Source organism: Colias philodice, chromosome 21, assembly GCF_061535455.1.
Source record: "Colias philodice isolate Cphi_HAF_F1 chromosome 21, ilColPhil1 Martin Lab GWU primary, whole genome shotgun sequence".
Taxonomy (NCBI): domain Eukaryota; kingdom Metazoa; phylum Arthropoda; class Insecta; order Lepidoptera; family Pieridae; genus Colias; species Colias philodice.
The window spans coordinates 7,034,727-7,057,201 of NC_143106.1; the positions used below are offsets into that span (position 1 = coordinate 7,034,727).

Below are 22,475 nucleotides of genomic sequence, written 5' to 3' on the forward strand. Positions count from 1 at the left end.
CTTTGCATCATCATCTAATATTTGTTCATACTTCTGAGAAAGTAATTACATATGCTTGTGCCATCATTCACCATGCTGGCCCAGTATGGGCCATCGGGTCATTGAAAATGATTTTTGGGCATGCTCTTTCCCCACGACATTTTCCTTTAACGATACGAACAGTGGTGAAATGGATTTTAATACAATTTCATTTTTTCTACGTCCATCCACATTCAGACCTTCTTAATACCTTCTTAAACTGTTTAAATATATACGATTTATAACTTTTATGCCTAGAAACATGTCGCCCAAACCTCAGAATGGTTCTCCGGATGAAATATCGGCTAATGCCATCGTTATCAGCGGGGTGGCTGGACTCTATCCGCAGTCGCAAAATGTGAAGGATTTCCGTGACATACTCTATAATAAGGTTCGTAGCTTTTTTCTAATAAAATAATGTTTTTAACGTACAACATAAGCGTACATATTTTCCTATTGAATTATAATATCTTAAAACTAAAATCTCTGAATTAAGTTTTTAGGTTGTTATGGAAAGATAATATTATTATGGACTCTATATTAGAAAATTCATAAAAAAATACATATCGTATGATGAAAATTAATTATAGCTAGCAAGTTTTACCTAAAAACACCAGAGTTTTATCTGGAATTGTCAATTTTTTTTAAGAGATTCTAAATGATCTAAAATTATAATAAAAAAGAACAACTCGAACTAATCTTTACATAATATAGAGACACAATTATTTTTTTAGCGATGGTTCATAGAATCAATAAGTTCTCAGTAACTACGAGCTTAATAATTTAAATTACAAATATCAATTCTAAAGGTAAATCCAGTAACATCTGAGGATTGTCGCTGGAAGTATGACCACCCTGAAGTTGCGCAATTTACTGGAAAAGTGCCCGGATTGGCCTTATTCGATGCCCAGTTCTTCAAGGTCCACTACCGTTTGGGCAATACCATGGATTCCATGTCTAGAAAAATGCTTGAACAGGCATTTCAAGCTATTTATGATGCTGGTTAGTATGTTCTTTCTGTGTTTAGAATCTTATGATTCACAAGGACTATAACGAATGTCACGAATCTATACTATACTAATATTATAAAATCTGAAGAGTTTGTTTTAACGCGCTAATCTCAGGAACAGGTCCGATTTAAAAAAAATATTTCGGTGTTGAATGGTTCGGTGTAGCCCATTTATCGAGGAAGGCTATAGGCTATATTATATCATCACGCTAAGACCAACAGGAGCCGAGCAATGCGGGTAAAACGGCGGGGCGCAGCTAGTTAATTATATAAACTCAACATTGTTATATTTTGTAACATTTATTCAGAATAGATAATAGCGTTGTAATAAACATCAGTCAGGGTCATTGTTTTTAATATTATTCAAAGGTTAAAAAAAAATTGGTTGTCTGTAATTAAGTCGGTTTACTGACGATAGTTGAACGTGACAACGTCCGATTGTGCTTCTTTGTCGCTCGTCCCGCGCTCTCGCTTGCACTTCAAGCCTTATTTATTACATGGAACGCCTCAGAGCGAGGTAACGCCGCATGAGTCATGTTTTTTCGTGCGTGCAACCGGCTCTATCGAATTATAAGACGTTGTCACGTCAAAAACAATGTATGTACATGGAAAATTTTAGGTATGAGTTACAATAATATTGTCAGTGTCGTAATGCAATCAATTAATATTTATATATCCTACATACATAATACCATATCCTACATTGTGTGTCTTATAATTTTAAACTTCAATCGACAAGCAAATGTTTAATTCGTGCTTTAAATTATTTGATCAGGAAATGAGAATTTTGAAGAATAGAAAAAAATCAATCACGAGGTGCGGCAGAAAGACGAGGGTTCGAATCCAGCCTCGAATAATGTTCTTATTTATTTATTGCATATAAATTATAGGTGTGAACTCCGATCAGCTAAGCGGCAAAAAAGTTGGCGTATACGTTGGATCAGGCTTGTCAGAGACGGAAAAATATGTCCTCTACATTGCCAATTCGTCAACTGGTTTAGGTATTATGGGGTACGTTAAACATTTTACATAAGAGAATTACAAAATAATAATTTTAATTAGAACATTATATTTTCTCATTAGAAAATATTTAAAATGGTATATTTTGTTAATCTTCTTCATTGATACATCTATATTTTTATCCCACACTGCATTTAACTTTAAAAATGTTTATTTTATCAAATATAATTGAATTTTCCTGTCCATTAAGATTGATTCATTCTCGTCCAGTATTGAAGTATGTTTAAATTGATATTTTACTGATCCTGCGACGGAATCCAATAATATTATTACTAACTCCATCAAGTAAATCATCCATAAATTAAACAATTATTTACAGATCCAGCAAAAGTATGTTTGCCAATCGGGTCTCCTACTGGCTGAATGCGAAGGGTCCGTCGATGTCCATAGACCAGTCCTGCTGCAGCTCTGTACTTGCTCTAGAGCTGGCGTATCAAGCGATGAACCGTGGGGATGTGGATGCAGCTTTAGTTGGAGGCACTAGTTTGTGCTTGCTTCCACAGTCTGCTGTGCATTTGAGAAGGTATAAGATAACATCTGACTGACCGGTTGGCTTGGTTAGTGACCCTGCCTTCTAAGCCAGAGGTCGTGGATTCGATTCCCACCCAGGGCAAATATTTGAATGATGAACATAGTTTTTTGCTCTGTGTATAGGAGTTAATTATCTATATATAAGTATTAATTTAAAATTATATATGTATGTTTATCAGCCATCTGGTTTCCATAACACAAGCGAAAGCTTAGTATGGGATCAGATCGTGCCCTGTGTGAAAATTGTCCTGAAAATATTTATTTATTATCTGCTTTGTTTGAATTTATTGCTTTGTGGAATACTAGTTAGTGTTCTATGTCATGATGTTATTTCCTACCTTGCCCGATAAAATCTAACACACAAATAATCTTCGAATCTTATGTTCCTGCGAAGCACCTTCAAGCAAAAAACTCTTCAGCAGTAAACATAAGCATTTTACTCTATTTTAAGTTATCTAAAAATTCTAAAACGGTTTTTTTTCTTAAGAGTGATGCTGATGAATAGAGACGGAAAGACAAGATCTTTTGATAAGAACGCGTGTGGATGCGCCAAATCTGAAGCTATCAATGTGTTATTCTTACAGAAAGCGAAAGAGGCTCGTAGGTAAGTTAAAAACAATACACACATCGTTTTCACCTCTAACCTACTTCGTTTAATGTAAACTTAGTGTAACAATATTTTGGGGCTTCTTCTTTCTTGGCTACATTATTATAAAATTTTTAATATCCTACTATACAGGGTGTAATCGTTAAGTGTGCACAAGCGATTATTCCGAAACTATTGCAGATATCAAAAAACTTTAAACTTATATCGAAATAACCTAATGAGTAAAATGGCCATAATAATTTTTTTTAAATAAAACGAGAAATATCCAAAAGTGTTAAGCCTTGTTTCCACTTGAGCATGCTCAGGCGAATGAGCGGCTCATTTGACCGAGTCGCTCAAGTGGAGAAGACTGAGCACGCGCGGCCCGAGCATGCTCAGGCGTCTCCACTTGAGCGGCTCGGCCAAATGAGCCGCTCATTCGCCTGAGCATGCTCAAGTGGATACAAGGCTTTACATTAAACGCTCCCATAATATATTGATTTCCCATATATTCTGTATTCATAGCAGATTTTCGACGTGACGCAATACAATACTCTATTTACAGTTTCTAAATGAACTTCCCTTCAAATTTGCGAAGTAATTAAAGCAGAAAAAAAAGAGAAAGCTAAAGTCTTTCATATTACATATAACATGGAATACCTATTCATATCTCATACTAAATGTAAGGGAGGGTTTAAAGATATTTTTTTAAATATTTCTCGTTTTATTTTTAAAAATTTATTATGGCCATTTTATTCATTAGGTTAAGTACTTTCGATATCAGTTTAAAGTTTTTTGTTATCTGTAATAGTTACGGAACAATCGCCTGTGCACACTTAACTATTACACCCTGCATTTAAGATTGTCACCTAGTGTTAGATAATTATAAGCAAAACAGTCAACTACACAAGACTATTTTTATCTGAACCGTATCAAATATTCTACTGATACTATACTGATTCAAAAATTATTCCTCTGTAGAATCTACGCCGAAGTAGTCTACGTAAAATCTGAGTTCTCTGGATTTGTGATCGGACAGAACGGCCCCAGGTACGGTTTCTACCGGGAACCAGAGAAGTTGGAAGGCTACTTGAAACAGTTCTATAAAGAAGCCCAGGTTGACCCGAAAGAAGTTCAATATGTGGAGGCTGTTGGTTCTGGTACGATGGAACATATTTATTTTATCTATTATCATTTTAGATTTTTCTGTTATTTTTTTGTTTCTATAGCTTAATGTTCAATTTATTTCTTTCTTTCACAATAACTCTTCTACTAGTTTGTGACTGATTATGATAATTACGTTATAAATTTACACAAATAAATTAATATCGTGACAATAAAAAATCAGTCTACTTTGGCCAATATTATACTATTTATACTATTAATATTAAATATTTATTTGATAAACTTTCCTAAACAGCGACACCGGAAGCAGATAAAACTGAATTAGAAGCAATCGATAGAGTATTCTGCAAGAACAGAACTAATCCTCTTTATGTTGGAAGCGTGATGTCTAACATTGGATACGGTGAAGCAGCATCTGGTGTATCTGCTATTACTAAGGTTATCTTATTTTTTGGACTATTGCTTATGAAAGTTCAAGAATTTGAGGAATATTTATTTACTATCCACAATCTAGTCATAAATAATATGTTAGTAAAGTAGAATAGAGAGTCGCGGTGTTTTTAACCCGAATAGGACCCGCTTAGCAAAAGACAGAAATACATGGAGTTCTTTAGAGGAAGTCTTTGTCGACAGACAAGCTGTTCCTTATAAACATCCTGTTGCCGATAGTGTAAATAAAAATTAGAATAAGTAGAATTAACTTAGTTTTTAAAAAATTGGCAAGTAATACTTAAGAAAAGTAACAGCAATAAAGGCTAATTTATTTTATTTTATAATGTAGAATAATGTATTAGGTGCTCCTTGGTTACGAGACAGGACTACTAGCATCAAACCTCCACTGTGACAATCTGAGAGACGACGTAGAAGGAATACAGAAGGGAGTCATGCGCTTTGTGACCGACCACCAGCCTTTCGGTCGTGGATACACTGCTATCAACAACTTATCCGTCACTGGTGTTAACGCTCATGTTCTTCTTAAGGGCCATTACAAACCAAAGGTATATTTACTAGCTAAAATTTTCTTTCACGTTTTTTTACCTCCCCATTAATTGATAGTGACTCATTTATTCAGTAAGTATTAGTATTAGTCACTGAATAAAACTGAATCAACCATGCATAACATATTGAGACTACAATGTAGGATTGATGAAAAAGTGTGATGTGTGTGACCTTTCTAGGATCTGAACAGATACAAATCTAACATACCTCATTTAGTCACGATATCTGGAAGGCAACAATCTTCAGTGGAGAAGATATTAAATGACTTGAAGTCCCGTCCCGTTGACCCTGAAGAAATAACACTCCTTCATAGCATTCACCAGAATAAAATTTCTGGACATATGGGAAGAGGATATGTTATTCTCGGTATGTATTTTTTTAATAAGAAATAACGTTTATATATTGTGGTAGACAGTAAAAACTCAAGAATTCAAAAGGAAGATTATGAGTTCAAATCAAATAAAGCGAAAATGATTGAACCTTAAGCATTTGCGCTTACGAAAGTTGAAGATAGTATCTTCAACCGTCATTGTATAAAACTTTTTCTTGTTTTCTAGATACCAATGAAAACAATGAAACTATCACTGTAACAGAAAAGGCAGACTATTTCGACGATGTTACGAACCCGCTATGGTTCGTGTACAGCGGGATGGGTTCGCAGTGGCCCGGGATGGGAGCCGAACTCATGCGCATACCTGTCTTTGCTAAGGCTATACAACGGTGTGTATTTGTCATACTTATTATTTTTCAAAAGCGATTACAGTATTGTAAACATGGTCACAGGTCAGTGTTGGATAATTTTTTGTGTTTTTGAAGTGAAAACTTCTTTAGCGGCGTTAGCACTTTTTCTGTAATGGGTATAAAATCTTAAACTCGCGTCAGGACACGTGACCTGATCGAAAAAGCGTAAGACGGATGGATATCAAACATGCTCAACGTTAATAATCAAGTTTTCACTTCTGCCGGCACTCCCGGAGTGCAACCCGTCTTTTTTTTGTCTAGTATTTCACTTAATGCTTCAGTATTCCTATCAAATTGCAAGTTTCTGGTACAAAAGAGTTTCTAACGGTAATAGAGAGATTGATAAAATATTGATGAACGTCTCTATATTTTCCCTACTCTGAGATTATTTTTACCAAACTTTTTTGCTTTTAGTTGTCACGAAGTGTTGAAGCCCAAAGGAGTGGACCTTATCAATATAATAACTTCATCAGACAAGGCAATCTTTGAGAACATTCTGCATTCCTTCGTCGGAAATGCCGCCGTTCAAATCGGTCTCACAGATGTTCTCACGGCGTTAGGAATTGTTCCTGACAAAATAATAGGTATTTTTAATCTATACAAATATTATAAAGAGGAAAGGTTTGATTTTTTGTTTGTTTGTTTGTTTGTATGAATTGAATAGGCTCCGAAACTACTTGGCAGATTTGAAAAATTCTTTCACTGTTGGAAAGCTACATCATTTCTGAGTGACATAGGCTAGGTTTTATCCCGGAAATCCCACGGGAACGGGAACTATGCGGGTTTTTTTTGAAAACGCGGGCGAAGCCGCAGGCGGAAAGCTAGTTTAGTATACTTAAAGAAGTAGTTGTACAAAATAGTAACAGTGAAATAAATCCTGAAAACTTAATTTTTATTCGCATTCGTTCATTATTATACTCTTTTGATATTCCATTCTTAATACTATTATAAAGGCGAAAGTTTGTAAGAATGGATGTATGGATGTATGGATGTTTGTTACTCTTTCACGTAAAAACTACTGAATGGATTTGAATGAAACTTTACCACAATATAGCTTATACATCAGAATAACATACACATAGGATAGGTTTTATCCCGGAAATCCCACGGGAACGGGAACTATGCGGGTTTTCCTTTGAAAACGCGGGCGAAGCCGCGGGCGGAAATCTAGTTACCTATATTTATGCCATCTTGTATGTTGATTAATTTAACTCTCTTATTGATTCAAACAGTCTTTACTGAATTACAACATTTTTCTTAGAACATAAATATATATTATCCATTTTTTTACTTTATTTATTTATTTTTTACTCTCGACGCTGAGGCGTTTGGCGTATCGTAATTTAGTAGTTTATTAAATGTAGACAATTTAATTTTCTAGGTCATAGTGTAGGCGAGCTGGGATGCGCGTACGCAGACGGTTGCCTCACAGCGGAAGAGATGATCCTCTCCGCGTACAGCCGCGGGCTCGTGTCTGTACAGACACCGTTTATTAAGGGATCTATGGCGGCTGTTGGTTTAGGTTATTCAAAGGTATACATTTTACGTGCTAATATTTGGCTGACGTACATGGGTTTATTAAAAAATCGTTTGCTGTATTCGAAAATAATCAGAAACAATAAAAATCTGGAAGAAAATTGTGCTCTTAGACTACCAATACAAGAGAATGTAGATTATGATATACTGCGTCGACGATTAAATTTGTATGGTATTTATTTGGGCATATTTCAACTTTGCTGTTTCAATTTTATGCTTAATAATTTTAATAAAATGCGTTTTAATGGTTCAGGTTGTCAAGATGTGCCCTCCAGAAATCGAAATCGCGTGCCACAATAGTTCTGAGTCCGCTACAATATCTGGACCAGCCGAAATTATGCAGGAGTTTGTTCAATCTCTCACTGCAAAGGGTATATTCGCTAAAGAAGTGCCTTGTTCCAACATAGCTTACCACTCAAGATATATTGCAGAAGCAGGTAAGAATTTAATTTTAACTTAAATTAATTAACTGAACATGAAATACTTTGACGTTTCATTTTATTTTATTAAGGGCCGATTTTTCAATCCTTGGTTAAAATTTATCCGTCCAATAAAGTATTTATTACACGAATATTTTAGAATGTCATCTGTAAACTGTCTTATACGGACAATTAGAATACACTTTTGAAATGGTAGTTTAATACGTTATTGGATGAATAAGTTTTAACCAAGGATTGAAAAATCAGCCCTTATAATAATATAGTATTCACTGCTTTTTTCACATTTTAAGACATGGTCGATCATTGTGATCAATTAATCATATCAATGTTATTAGAAACTCTTAACAAAAAGCTACGGAGAGTGTCTGAGAGTGGTGAATCTAGAGACTCAAAAAGGAGTAGAGAAAAATCGATAACTAGGTATATCTTACAGATAGTTGTGCCATGTGATATGCCGAAAGACGTAAATACAAATCTTGCCTTTTGGTATACTACCAGGCAAATACAAACATTTATATTTAACGTATAAAACTAATGGTCACTTAACGTGAAAAATAAGTAGTAATAAACTTTTTACACACGTAAATTAAATTTAATGTGCTCTACTTCTATTGCATTAATATAATTCGTATGTTTATAGGTCCTGGTCTATTGAAATGCCTAAAGGAAGTTATTAAGACGCCTGTGGCTCGCTCTAACCGCTGGGTATCCACCTCTATACCACAAGACAAATGGGACTCGCCGGTAGCCAAATATTCTTCAGCTGAATATCACACCAACAACTTACTTGTTAGTATTTGTATTAAATGAAATATAAAAAGAAACAAAAAAGACGTGTGGCACTCGGGGACTGCCGCGGTAAAGCTATTGTATGCTATGCCTTCAAAGTTCAAGCCACACCTCCGCGCCCGTCGGAGTGGGGAGCGTGAGGTTTTTCGTTACTAAATTTCTGGATTCGGTCCCCGCGCTCAAGGCCCGCAATAGAAGCTATGCAATAGCTTAAAAAATTACTTAACAAAACCACATAATATTTACTGTGGCCAAACACGACTATGTTCCTATTTTGTTCGTTGTTTCTGTGTTCGTTTGAAAAACTAATGAAATTATTTTCAATTCGCAGAGATTTATTTTAAAATCTAGAACTATTTATAATAAATAGCGCATGGAAGTTAAGATTATTTTTTTCGGTCTCTAATGACTATGATAGAATATATACAGTAGAATAATAATATATAGTATAATATATAGTAGAATTACGTGAAATATTTTGTTGGTCTATCTATCTATATCTTATGTTCTGAATGGATTCAAACCAAATCGTTTTGCAGTTAAATATAGAAGGTTATCATATCATTAACAGAAGCCAGTGCTATTCGAAGAAACATCAGCGCTGATCCCAGCCAACGCGGTGCTGGTCGAGGTGGCGCCGCACGGGCTGCTGCAGGCGATCCTCAAGCGGTCCCTCACAAGCTGCGTCAACATCCCGCTGACCAACCGTGGGCATAAGGACAATGCGGCGTTTATGCTTGATGCTATTGGCAAGTTAGTACTGGTTTTTATTATTTGGAGTACTGAGAACTTTATTCACAATCTTATTGGTTAAATATTACTAACTCGAAATAGCATCGTCACTGAGAATGCACATTTTATGCCTATATTACATACTAGCGACCCACCCCGGCTTCGCACGGGTGCAATGCTGATACTAAATACACTACAGAAAAACTGTGAACGTTGTATATAAAAACATAGCGGCCCGCTCCGGCTTCGAACGGGGATAAAATATATAGCCGGGCGGCCGGCCGGTACCGCCGCAAACGCTACGTTCCGCAATTTTTAAATCTGTAATATCTTCGAAAATATTCACTTAAATCATACGGTGTAAAGGGCCATATAGATCTATATTAAATGAACAATGTATTCAAGGTATTTAATTGGTTAAGGATTAATGCTGTATTGGTTAAAATCGCTTCGAAAATTAGCCATTATTTGTCGTAAAAAATATTTTTTTTTTTTGATGTTACATATCTGCAATCAGTCAGAAAAACTGTAAGCAGATCGGTTGAAATGTGTGGACGATTGGGCGAAGCTAAGGCCAGTGCCTTAGTTCGTCTTAATTAGCACGTCGGCTCTCTTCAGTCTTTGTATAGCTTTAGGCTGTAGGAGTATGTGTGATAGTGGGTTTGGATGGGATGTCAAACGATCTTTGTATTTAGTTGTAAAGCGATTTGCGTATTGCGGGCGTACCATGGAGCAGCAGATATCACTCTGTGTTCTTTGTAGGCAGTTTATATTTGATTTGCTGGCTGATGACAAAAAAAAGTAAAAAGTAAATGACAAAAAAAAGTTATTGTGGGTTATTCATAAGAGATAGACATATACCATCACGGACTTTTCTGTAGACCTTTTCAATGTGTACAATATTTAGTACATTATTTTGATAAAACTCGTAGGGTTCAGCCTGCGTTTGCAATGTAAGCGTAAAAAATGTAATTATTTACGACATCACATTAGAAACCTCAAAAATAACAGTACTTCTCTACTATTTAATGGATGTTATTATACATATAAACCTTCCTCTTGAATCACTCTATCTATTAAAAAAAAACCGCATCAAAATCCGTTGCGTAGTTTCAAAGATTTAAGCATACAAAGGGACATAGGGACAGAGAAAGCGACTTTGTTTTATACTATGTACTATACTATGTAGTGATTTGCTGGACAATAGCTGTTGATAAACTATGTTGCTAGAAACTTTGTTTTAAAGTTGTCGCTCCCCGGACGAGAACATTTCAACATGTGTTGCCAACAACGGGTTGATTATATCTCTAAATATTGGAATATTTTGGAAATAATGAAACAATAGAAATAAACAGTGTTTGCATTAACTAAAGTTTGAATTTGCAAAGTAATATTAACATAAAATTTGTCTGTACGTTTCTGTATCTTTGGCTTTTTTTACAGATTGTACATGAAAGGATACAATCCAAAGATTCAAGCATTATACCCTAAAGTGGAGTTCCCGGTATCCACTGGCACCCCCATGTTGGGACATTTGATTGAATGGGAACACAGTGAGAAATGGTAAGCAATAATTAAAAAAACTAACAGTAACTGTTACAGTTTTTACAAATTTTTAGTATGTAAAAATATGACACAAACAGGATCATACTCTATTGTCATGAATGACAAATGCACAAAAAACCGAAAGCGAAGAATAAATTCCATTGCTAAGACGAGATCACGAGTAGCTGAGAGACTAGGCGTTGCCCCGGGTTGGAAAAAGTTGCGGGTTCGAATCGGGATCGAATTTTTCTATTCTTTAAAAAAATGTCTCATTTAGAAAGCAAAGTTATAAACAAAAGCTTTAAAACTAAATATTAAATGATTGATGTGCTACTCTACCTTAACAGGGCAGTACCTGTGTACATAGCAGCCTCGATTAAGACAGCTGCTGCATGCAACTTTACTTTATCTCTACATGACGATGAACACAATTTTTTACGAGGACACGTTGTTAAAGGTAAATTTTGAAAAAAAGAATAAAATAAAATAATATGATCTAAAACAAAATTCTTAGATATTATGAATCTTGTCTGTTAATCATATTATGAATGATATCTTATAGGAAAGAACGTATATCCATACTCCGCCGTTCTTATGGCAGTATGGGACACATTCGCTATGAGTCTCAATAACAAGAGAAAGGGTGTCTCCGTACAATTCAAAGACGTCCATCTTTTTGTCCAACCGAGACTGCACGATAAACGACCCTTGAAACTTAGCGTCAGTCTCCATCGAGGAAGTGGAGTTTTTGAGGTAAAGCATAACTCTTAAGAAATATCTAATTTAAGTAATGTTCAAGCAATTAATAATTGAATTTATAATTTAAAATTCTGAATGTCTTTGTTGTCAGGTCCGTAAAAATGTGTACTTAATACATTAACACTAATTAAAGAAATAATAATTAGATTTTTAAGAAATCAGTTCATTCATTTTTTACGTTGAAAAGAGGAAGAACACGAAATTTTATAATTATAAGATTATAAGAGATTTCATTATTCAGAGATTTTTTACAATGTCAGGTACATTCGTAATAGACTACAGGCCCGTGTTGAAAAAATTATGGGTCATTTGACCCACCAGGTGACCTATCTAGAACGATATAAGAGCATAAAATAATAAAATTCAGCACTATGATGTCACTTGTAAGCTGTCCACCTGAGTGCAGATGAGAATTCGAAGGTTCAGGTAGAGATTTTCTCCCCTTGTCTCCATGATTTTTGTACGGCGTTGCGGAATAATTGATTAAAAGTAGTATAGAAATAGTATGACACAGATGCCGTACAAAATCAAATGACCAAATTTACCCCGGCAACTGTCGAAAAATAAAAATAAATTCCGACTTTGTGGACCACCATTTTTGTACGGCATCTGTGTCATACTATTTCTATACTGCTTTTAAGCCATTATTCCGCAACGCCGTACAAAAATCATGGAGACAAGGGGAGAAAATCTCTACCTGAACTTTCGAATTCTCATCTGCACTCAGGTGGACAGCTTACGAGTGACGTCATAGTGCTGAATCTTATTATTTTATGCTCTTATATCATTCTAGATAGGTCAGGTGGTGGGTCAAATGACCCATAATTTTTTCAACATGGGCCTGTAGTCTATAACCTTTATGTTTATACCGTCAGTATCTTTCATTAGTGTAATATAAATAATGTAATATGTAGTAATATAAATAAATTAATAAAGCGATTATCCACAGGTAGCAAATGACGATATTATAGTAGCTAAAGGAACGATATCTTTAAGTGAAAAGAGCAATGACATCAATCGTCTCTTAGGGTTCCCAATTAAACATGAAGATACGATAACACTAAAATCTGACGACATCTACAAATTGCTCTACGCCCGTGGTTATATCTATAGGTTGGTTTATTTATTTTATCATCAAAAATTCAAATATGGAGTTCAATTTAAGTATGTCGAAGTATGTCGTTCTTTTATACTGGGCCATTTATATTTGCTACACGTGAAGTGGTGAAATTCATAGGGTTGCTGGTCAGAATTCGCGACAGCGAACCTAAGACCAGACTCAATGGCGTGCCATAGAAGAGACCAATGTCCAGTAGCGAACAATTATAGGCTGTAAAAGATGATGATTTCTGCTTGCTCATAAAAGCCAAGTTTGAGTTATAAAAGCAAAATGCAACAATCATTCTTATGAAGGTACATCCTTTAATTATTTTCAGTGGTGAATTCCAATCTCTGCAAGGATGTAACGATAGACTCAATGAAGCTGATGTGACGTGGCAAAATAATTGGATTGCTTTTATTGATGGATTGATACAACTTAATATATTACGCCAATCTGGTGATGAAATTTTGTATCCAGATTACATAAGACGGTTAACCATTGATATTGAAAAACATAAAATCGAAAGCGATGGGGTTGATGTCTTAAAAGCTGCTTATATGGACACATTTGATTACACAAGGTTGGTTTAAATTCAAACATTTATTCACTCAACTTAACTTCTAAAAGAAGCGCTTTTCGATTGTCGTAATAATAATATTTAGCACCGGTTAGGGTAGCAATTTGTACAGAATATGCCGGATAGAATTATATAATTTTAATTTAAAATGGTTATTAATGAGAATAATTATTGTTTAATTAATATATTATTCATTGTATTTTGTACAGTAACGTTATAATATTAAATTTAATTATTTTTTCAGATGCGGAGGAGTGATCGTAGAAAACGTCAAATTCCGCGAATTGTCTGTTTTGAAAAATAATAGCATGTCTTTAAAAGCATTGCAGTTTGTACCCCATTTCCCAAATGATCGAACTGATGTAAGTTCTTGTACATCTTTTATCATATTATTTACATTTTCTTATTTTTGTATACAATTATTAATCTACACATTTTTAGGAAACAACGGCGCTTTACATTTATCTTCAAATCATTAATGAGAACATTAATAAAGAAAAAATATCCGTGCTTGAATGTGTTGACGAAGTTACTTGTAAATCGAAGTTCAGTGGTGTTGACAAAATCATAGAAGACATTCCAAAACTCAAGTCTAAATATTCCGTATTACAAGAAGAAAATATGCCTGAAGATTTGGACAACATTGATGTTATCTTCGTGAACGATTTATATTCAAACGAGAAGGTTATATTATATTTCAAATTTATAATTTTTTATTAATCCTTAATAAGATCACGGACAAAATAAAGAAGCGACAATATTATATGAACATATTTTATAAACAGTTCAATATTTAACATAATTTGCAATAACAAACTCTCAAATTATTAAGAACACAAATTAAACTCCTTTAACGTTTTACAGCTACGTGCTGCATTGGGTAAAAAATTACTACCGAATACATTCATCATCAATAAGGAATTTATCAAACCCATCAAGCAAATATCACCCCTATTTACCGTCATTTGTAATTATGACATTGGAAATCAATACATCCAATTATTTCAATGGAATCCAAAAGCAACTGATACTGCTGGAACGAGTGTTTACACACTTGAAAGGGAATCGGATGTAGAACATCTGTACTCTACTATTAACATGCTGCCAGTCCAGCAAAGGATCCTTCTGATAGCGTCATATCCAACTATATCGAACTTGGATAATGCAGCAGAAAACATACGCAAGACTGGACGCTCTGTTAACGTGATAGTGATCAATGATGAACTGAAGGGCACTGAAGAATTCCCGAAGTGTAATTTAGCTAAAGTTATGCTCAATCACGTAAGTTATTTAATAGTAGCAGTACCTAACGCAAATGGTTTTAAAGCCAAAGGTTGATTGTTTAAGTTCGCTCTTATAATTGTATAAAATAACTTTTATATTCTATGTTTTCAGGGTGAATGGGGTGGCCTATATTATTTACCAATAAACGAGTTACCCGAAGCAAATAATAACGTGATGCTGCAAAGTGCACAAATAGGAGACATAAATTCACTAGAGTGGGTTGAAGCACCTGAACCGACGGGTGCCGGAATTAATGTAAACGTAAGTTTTGATAATATTCTTTAAAATATAATTTTTGAAGTGAAAACTTCTTTAGCGGCGTTGGGTATAAAATCTTAAACTCGCGTCAGGACACGTGGCCTGATCGAAAAAGCGTAAGACGGATTTTTTTTTAGCCCTTATATTCCATGCGTAAGACGGATACCATTCCAAAATATCAAACATGCTGAACGTTAATAATCAAGTTTTCACTTCTGCCGGCACTCCCGGAGTGCAACCCGTCTTTTTTTTAAAGCAGAAATAGTAATGAAAGAAATATTATATCGCTTTTCAAAGGTACATTATGCTGGTATTAATGATATTGATATCAAGAGGGCATCAGGTGAAGTTAGTTATGCAAATGTAAAGAAGAATTGTTACGGAATGGACTTCAGTGGTGTAACAGATAAGTAAGTTAAATTAAAAGGATCCCTAATAAAGACAACAATAATAATAGTAGCCACAGAGCAAGTAATATATTATATAGTACTAGTGGTGTTTTACGTCGATCAGTTGATGATGAAGTTATATCGATTTAAAAAATACCTGTAATAAATTTCAGTTATATAGAAATGTAAACAGTGTGTATTAACTATTCATATTTCGTCCAGAGGTGTACGCGTAATGGGGTTAATAGAGGGTGGAGCTATCAGAATAAGAGTGAAGGCAAACCTAAATCTTCTGTGGCCGGTTCCAGAAACATGGAATTTGGAAGACGCAGCAACTGTTCCTCTAGCGTATGCTCAAGCATTTTATTGTCTGGTGAGTTATTTGTGTGTTCTTTATACTATTTCATATACATAATCCAGACATGAATGTTTGGTAAAATTTCAGATGGATGTGGTTTTCTTGCCGCCACATATTTTCTGACAATTTTTTTATTTTAATAATATATTCAAAAATAAAATTGGATTGAATTTCCCTATCCCCTATCTCTATTCTTATCTGCCGTACAATATTTTGGCATTTTTATGAGAAATAACAATTTGTCAGTCAGTCTTAATTATAAAAATTATTTATTTCTTTAAGGCTATCAAGCAAAAACTGGTCCCGGGAATGAATGTTTTGATCCACGGTGGTACTGGCGCTTTAGGCCAAGCTGCTATATCTATTTGCCTCACTTATAATTGCGAAGTGTTTACTACCGTTAGCGATAAAAGCAAGAAACACTTTTTGAAGAGGCTGTTCCCAAAACTGAAAGGTAACTTTTCAATTCTTCAGACATCCGTCCAACTGTTTTTCGAGAAATGTTTGTTTACTCACAACATTATATTTGATTTTTTATATTTTTTCTTGATTTGGTAATGAATCTACGTGCAAATCGAGATTTTTTTATATGCTTAAAAAGAGGTACAATTTTACAGATGACCACATCGGCAACTCTAGAGATGTTACATTTGGAGATATGGTTTTATCGCGCACTCAAGGCTATGGATGTGACATTACCCTTAACTGCGTCAAAGGAGAACTCAAAAATGTAAGCAGAAATTTTATGCTAAATTTTAATCTCATGATAACGATCCCAAGCGTTTAACAAGACTAAAAATCTATATTATCAGTAATTGTATTTGAAATAAAAAAATGTATTTTAACCTTTTCTTTATTTTTATTTAAGATTTCTATCAAATGTTGTGCAGCGTCTGGTATTGTCATAGACACAGGAATGGTTCAAACTAATGAAGACTTCTCATACGGAATGTACAATATGACAAAAGGTAGATCATTTGCTACCGTCGACATCTCGTCCATCTTTAAATACAACAACGAAAGTGATATGAAAGTAAGTTTTTAGTCTAAAACAAGGTATTGAAATAAATTAAGAATGTTTTTTTCTTCTTTCAAATTCGATACAGAATTCGTGCATTATGAAATGAAATGTTAAAATTGTTTTCACCTCTTGTCTCACAGTCTGAGGTATATTGTCTCGTAACAAAATTTTATTTAGCGCCTCCAAGTGCTGATCAGCGAGGGCATAGCGCGCGGCTACGTGCGCCCGCTGACGCGGCTCACGTTCGCGCCGAGCGACGCGGCGCGCGCGTTCCGCCTGCTCGCCGCCAGCCGCCACCGCGGCCGCCTCCTCATCGACATGAACCAGAACATACCCAATACCGAGACTAGGTTAGTTGTAAACTCAAACTTAAACTCAAACATTTATTTATTCAATAGACTTCTTTTAGAAACACTTTCAAATCGTCATTACATATTTTTAACATTTACCAATAGTAAATAGCATAGCGCGCGGCTACGTGCGCCTGCTGACGCAGCTCAAGAAAGTATTGTAATATTCTGACTTTTCCAGACTATATCGTTATTGCGCGATTACTATTTTAATCTGTGTATTTAGTTACAATTTGTAATTTTAATATTACAGAATAAGCAGTTCATCGAACAATTATCACATCGTTATTTCCGATAACGAGGTCCTGGCAATTCGTCTCATTGAACGCCTTATTGAAAAAGGAGTGAGGAAGGTACAACTGATTTGCTCAAAGAATTCAAACAGTTTGGTACATAAAATAAGGTAAGTGTAATATATAAAAACGGCATGCGTCGCCATGCCAGAAATCGGTTTTACGTACGTCTATCGAAGTTTCACATCAATCAAATCCGATGGTTTTTATTTTTTAAATTATTTTTCTTTACGCAAAACATCTTTGCTTTCGATGTAAACCAAAATTTCATTTAACTTGTATGTTTTCAGAGCATGGGAAAAATTAGATGTTCAAATTGAACTCACTATAGAGAGTGTGTGGGAGAAGAATAAAAGTTTCAATGCATTAGTCGATAATCTTGCAAATGAAGTTGAGGGCATTTTCGCAATTATCACGAATAACAGCAATTCGGAAAATGTTGTTTCTAGTTTGGCTAATTTGGATGCTAAGGCGAGGAAGGTCGATTCCAAATTAAAGTGAGTACCAATACATGATGCTAACGTGACAGAGGATTGAATACGAATCAACGTCAACATCTTAAGCAATAAACGTTTCTAGATACTATAGAAATTATAGGACATGAATTTTCTTTACCAATTTAATTGTAATAATTTCATCTTTCTGTTAGCGTTATCCATTCATAAATATTATGTTTCAGATACTTCGCTGTGATCAATGAAAATCATATGACTGGAGAAAAAATTTGTTTAATGAGACGTAATTGTAATCTGCCAGCCACTTTTATCAAGATTCCGTTACTTAATCAGGTATTCATACATACGTATTAATAGTATTAGATGATAAGCTATTTGAAAAAAGAGCTTCACTTCTTTCGACGTACGGTAGACCTCTGCAATGATCCTGCGGTGTTCCCGAATAACTACGACACTGGAACCTTCATAAAAGAGCGTATTTGTTCTTAAAACACTGGCAAACCAATTTACAATTATAGAAGTAGCTATGTACTTAGGCTATGTATTAGTTTGCAATACCAATCGACAAATGGATTAATTTTAAGTTGATGGTTTATTAAAAATAGACTTATAGGTACTCTATTATATAAACATAATATTTTTCAGAATGACAATGGACAGTCGCTGTCAACTAATAATATCATCGATACTATTGAAAGAGCAATATTATCCGAAAAAGCTACCACCATAGCGCACATTTCTTCTCCTAGTACACATTTACTTCAAGAAATTAGTACATTGGCAGGTATGACCCAAGAATCTGATATTAATAATATAATATATTTTTCTATATTGAGTGGTGGTCTAAATCTTTGTCATATTTTAGAAATAAAATTGCCAGAAGTAGTTAATGACGATACAACCTTACAACAGTTACAAGTTGAGCCAGAGAAAGCATTATTGCTGCAAGCTTATTTAAGAGACCAGTATGACACATGGTTTGAGAAGGATACAATTTTGAATCTAACCGTTCAACAGTAAGTTATACAAGTTTATGCCAGACTAGTATTTTGACTAATTATCTGTATAATTACCCATCAATATTATCGTATCGTGTAACTTTTGATGTAACAAACAGACATGCTTCAATACAAAGCTAGAAATAAACTTCAATACCGATGTTAGTTGCAACTTTGTTCTAACAAAATTAATTTTATATTTTCTAACAAAAATATTTTTTACAGATTACGTGAAATACAAGAATCGGTAGTTGAAAAAGATTTTGAACAACCAAAAGGCTTGGCCACGTTTTACTCATCCGTGGATCGAGACGAACTTTTGGCTACAACAGAAATTACTTTCTTGTCAACCTTAACAAACAGTTCAGCTATGGTAAGAAATTCAAGTGTGGTAATAGCCCAATTTCTCAATAATGCAACGCACGCAAACGAAATTATTATTAAAGCTGTTGTTCTTATTAACACTCGTCGTCGTGGGCCTATGCTATTACAGACGGTTTATGGTGTGATGCTTGAGCAATGTTGTCGGTTTCATGTCATTATCAACACTAACGGACCATATAAATATTTCAGTGCAATTTTCACACACGGCACGATCTGATACCATACTAAGCTTTCGCTTGTGTTATGGAAACCAGATGGCTGATAAACATACATATATAATTATAAATAAATACTTATATAGATAATTAACACCCAGACACAGATCAAACATCTATGTTCATCACACAAATGCTCTGGCTTGGAAGGCAGGGTCACTACCAACTAAGCCAACCGGTCAGTCAAAATATATTTTGTTAAATTGTATGATAACAGGCTCACAACGAGTTCAACGCCAGCCAAGTGTTCCTGTGCATGGTGCCAGGAGTAGAGGGGAACCACGCGCGTTTCTCCGTGCTGTGCGAGCGACTCAAGTTGCCCGCGCTTGCGCTGCAACCACCAATCAGATACCCCGAAGACCTTCGCACAATGGCGCAGCGGTTCACTGACGTACGTATAATTCACTATAAATAAATCTTATAGGCCCTCGTTACAATGGACAGCATTGGCCCAACAAATGATCGTCAATGTTTGTCACCATTACGGTGATAATCTACAATGACGGCCGATCGTAGACATTTATGCCCTTTCACACACACATTATCGTGATTGCATCTACGCTGGTCATTGTGAAGAGGGCGCATTAAGAACTAAGAACAACACATATTGACACAAAAACGCTAGTCTTTAATTCGTAAATTCAAACATTATTGTTCCGTAAATTATACTTATACCACACCCCGGACACTCCATACTAATACATAAAAATTATCGTTTTGACAGTGTAGAGACTGCAAATGTGTGTGTTAACACTTTATGGTTGGCACATTTGTGACTAGCGTAAAAAAAATTCGCGTTTTTCTGATGAAATACATCCGTAAACAGCACAATATCTAACCATTTTCTACGAAAAACGATAATCACAAATCCAAAATAATAAAATTATTTTTAGTCAATTTGATTAATGTTGTCAATCTTCGTTCATTATCGTCCTTGCAGAAAAATGTGGCCCATTTTAATCACGATCGCGCGGGGTGGGGTAAGTTTAATTTTGGCGGAAGGCGGAGAGTGTCCGTTCTGTAGCGTTTAGCTACTATCATGTATTCTCTGCTTATACATATCAGGTTTTGTGACATTGATAGATGGATTATAAGATGTTTAATCTAATTTTAATATTATTTCAGAGCTTCTTGCAATTGACCGAACTGAAGAAATTCTATCTTCTTGGCTTCGAATCTGGTGCGATCGTTGCTTTAGAGATGGCTGCTATTTTGGAAAAGCATGGTAAGATTTAAATGAAATAATGAAATCGAAGAGCAACAATGATCAATTATTACAATTAATAATTAAAATTAGATAATATTCGAATAAAAAAGTATACTTATTAGTTATTAGGTACTTATTCATTATAGCATCTATGAAAAGTATGATTAAGGGAATAAGAAAAATAATTTTACTAAAATGTATAATTTACTTTTAGGTCTAACCGGTGTTGTGTTTTGTCTGGGTGGTTTACCAAATGAAATTCAAGCACAGTTTGAAACACAACTAATTGAATACAAAGATGAAAATGCGTTACAAGAAGGAATATGCAGGCACATGATGACGCTGATCACTGAAAACAAAACAGACATGTTCGAGAACACGTTCCAAAAAGCAACGACTTGGCAAGAAAAATTGAATATTTGTGCTCGTAGTCTCTTAGGAAAAGTGGAACATTCAGCTGAATACACTAAAGAACTAATTGAATCTGCATACTCCCGCATCGTTCATGTTCGGAACTATGTGGTTGAGCCTAAAAAACTGAAATCGAAACTTATCTTAATGAGGCCTAAAATGGATATCTCTGATAAATTCCAATCGATGGTTGAAAAGGATTCCCTATCAAAGTATTCTGAACAGCCAATTATTGAATATGAATTAGATGCTCCACTAGGGTACGCCACTCAAGATATAAGATGTGCTGCAATTGTCAATAGACATCTCGAGGAAGGTATCTTGAAAGCTTTTGAACAGAAGAATCTTTGCGAAACCTATGCTCTAGATTTGGATGCGACTACAATGATTTAAAATTATACAATAAACAAGATGCAAATATAATATAATAAGAAGCTTTTTATTTATAAATTTTACATAGGTGATGTGAATAAAAATTAAGAGTTGTTGAGTTTATACTTTGTTTTATTTTTCCAAAAATAAAAAATATGCTACAGAGTTAATGAAAGTCCTTGCCCTATGGTGTTAAGCTCACGTTTAAGATGCGACAATTAAATATTATCTATAGTTCTATAAATAAACAGTATTGAAAGATAATACAGTTTATGAATTTGTGAGTTTGTGACGTTGTATGGAGAAAGCTCTTAATCTACTGAACCGATTTTAATTTTTTTTTAAAGTGAAACTTTTATTACATCATCTCAAACTTTTTGGTCTGTGTAGCGCATGTCGCGTGTATCGCAGCTGCCGAGTAGGTATACCTACTGTCTGACCGTCACGCGACATGCGCTACACAAAGCAGTGTTCGGAACCGTTCGAACAGTTTCACTTTTACCGTGGTTTCATAAAACCACACAACATTTTTTTGCCAATAGCCCCGTTAAGCCCCGAAACGATCATGAAAGATACCTTTTTTTTTAGTACTACTTTCCAGAAAGCAGTGGACGATTTACTTAACTCCACTCAGCATTGAAATCCATCACACCGCTTTGTGGTCGCAAGAGTCAATAAATAAGTACAGGGACAAAGTTTCTTTATTAAGGTATCCTTTTGACGATTGATTTATGAAATACTAGCGACCCGCCCCGGCTTCGCACGGGTTCAATGCTGATACATAATGTACTCTGTGGCTGATACTAAATACACTACAGAAAAACTGTGAACGTTGTATATAAAAACATAGCGGCCCGCTCCGGCTTCGCACGGGTATAAAATATATAGCCGGGCGGCCGGCCGGTACCGCCGCAAACGCAACGTCCCGCAATTTTTAAATCTGTAATATCTTCGAAAATATTCACTTAAAT

At 34.9% G+C, this 22,475-nt stretch overlaps 1 protein-coding gene across 1 annotated transcript; it reads left to right on the top strand.

The window, feature by feature from the left end:
- Nucleotides 1-280: 280 nt before the first annotated feature.
- On the top strand, nt 281-21,525 carry LOC149479021 (fatty acid synthase-like). Its single transcript, XM_089708807.1, has 39 exons — nt 281-409; nt 828-1,020; nt 1,918-2,038; nt 2,367-2,570; nt 3,066-3,182; nt 4,146-4,324; nt 4,585-4,727; nt 5,084-5,287; nt 5,468-5,654; nt 5,846-6,008; nt 6,444-6,613; nt 7,411-7,562; nt 7,819-8,002; nt 8,646-8,794; nt 9,366-9,547; nt 10,970-11,089; nt 11,419-11,528; nt 11,634-11,824; nt 12,780-12,943; nt 13,267-13,512; nt 13,754-13,871; nt 13,951-14,193; nt 14,374-14,790; nt 14,905-15,054; nt 15,349-15,461; nt 15,663-15,813; nt 16,081-16,252; nt 16,416-16,528; nt 16,667-16,831; nt 16,997-17,169; nt 17,423-17,572; nt 17,753-17,959; nt 18,142-18,250; nt 18,563-18,701; nt 18,783-18,933; nt 19,141-19,288; nt 19,732-19,905; nt 20,640-20,739; nt 20,936-21,525. Exons 1-39 carry the CDS (start codon nt 281-283, stop codon nt 21,523-21,525), a joined length of 6,891 nt encoding a protein of 2,296 aa, XP_089564933.1.
- Nucleotides 21,526-22,475: the final 950 nt, after the last annotated feature.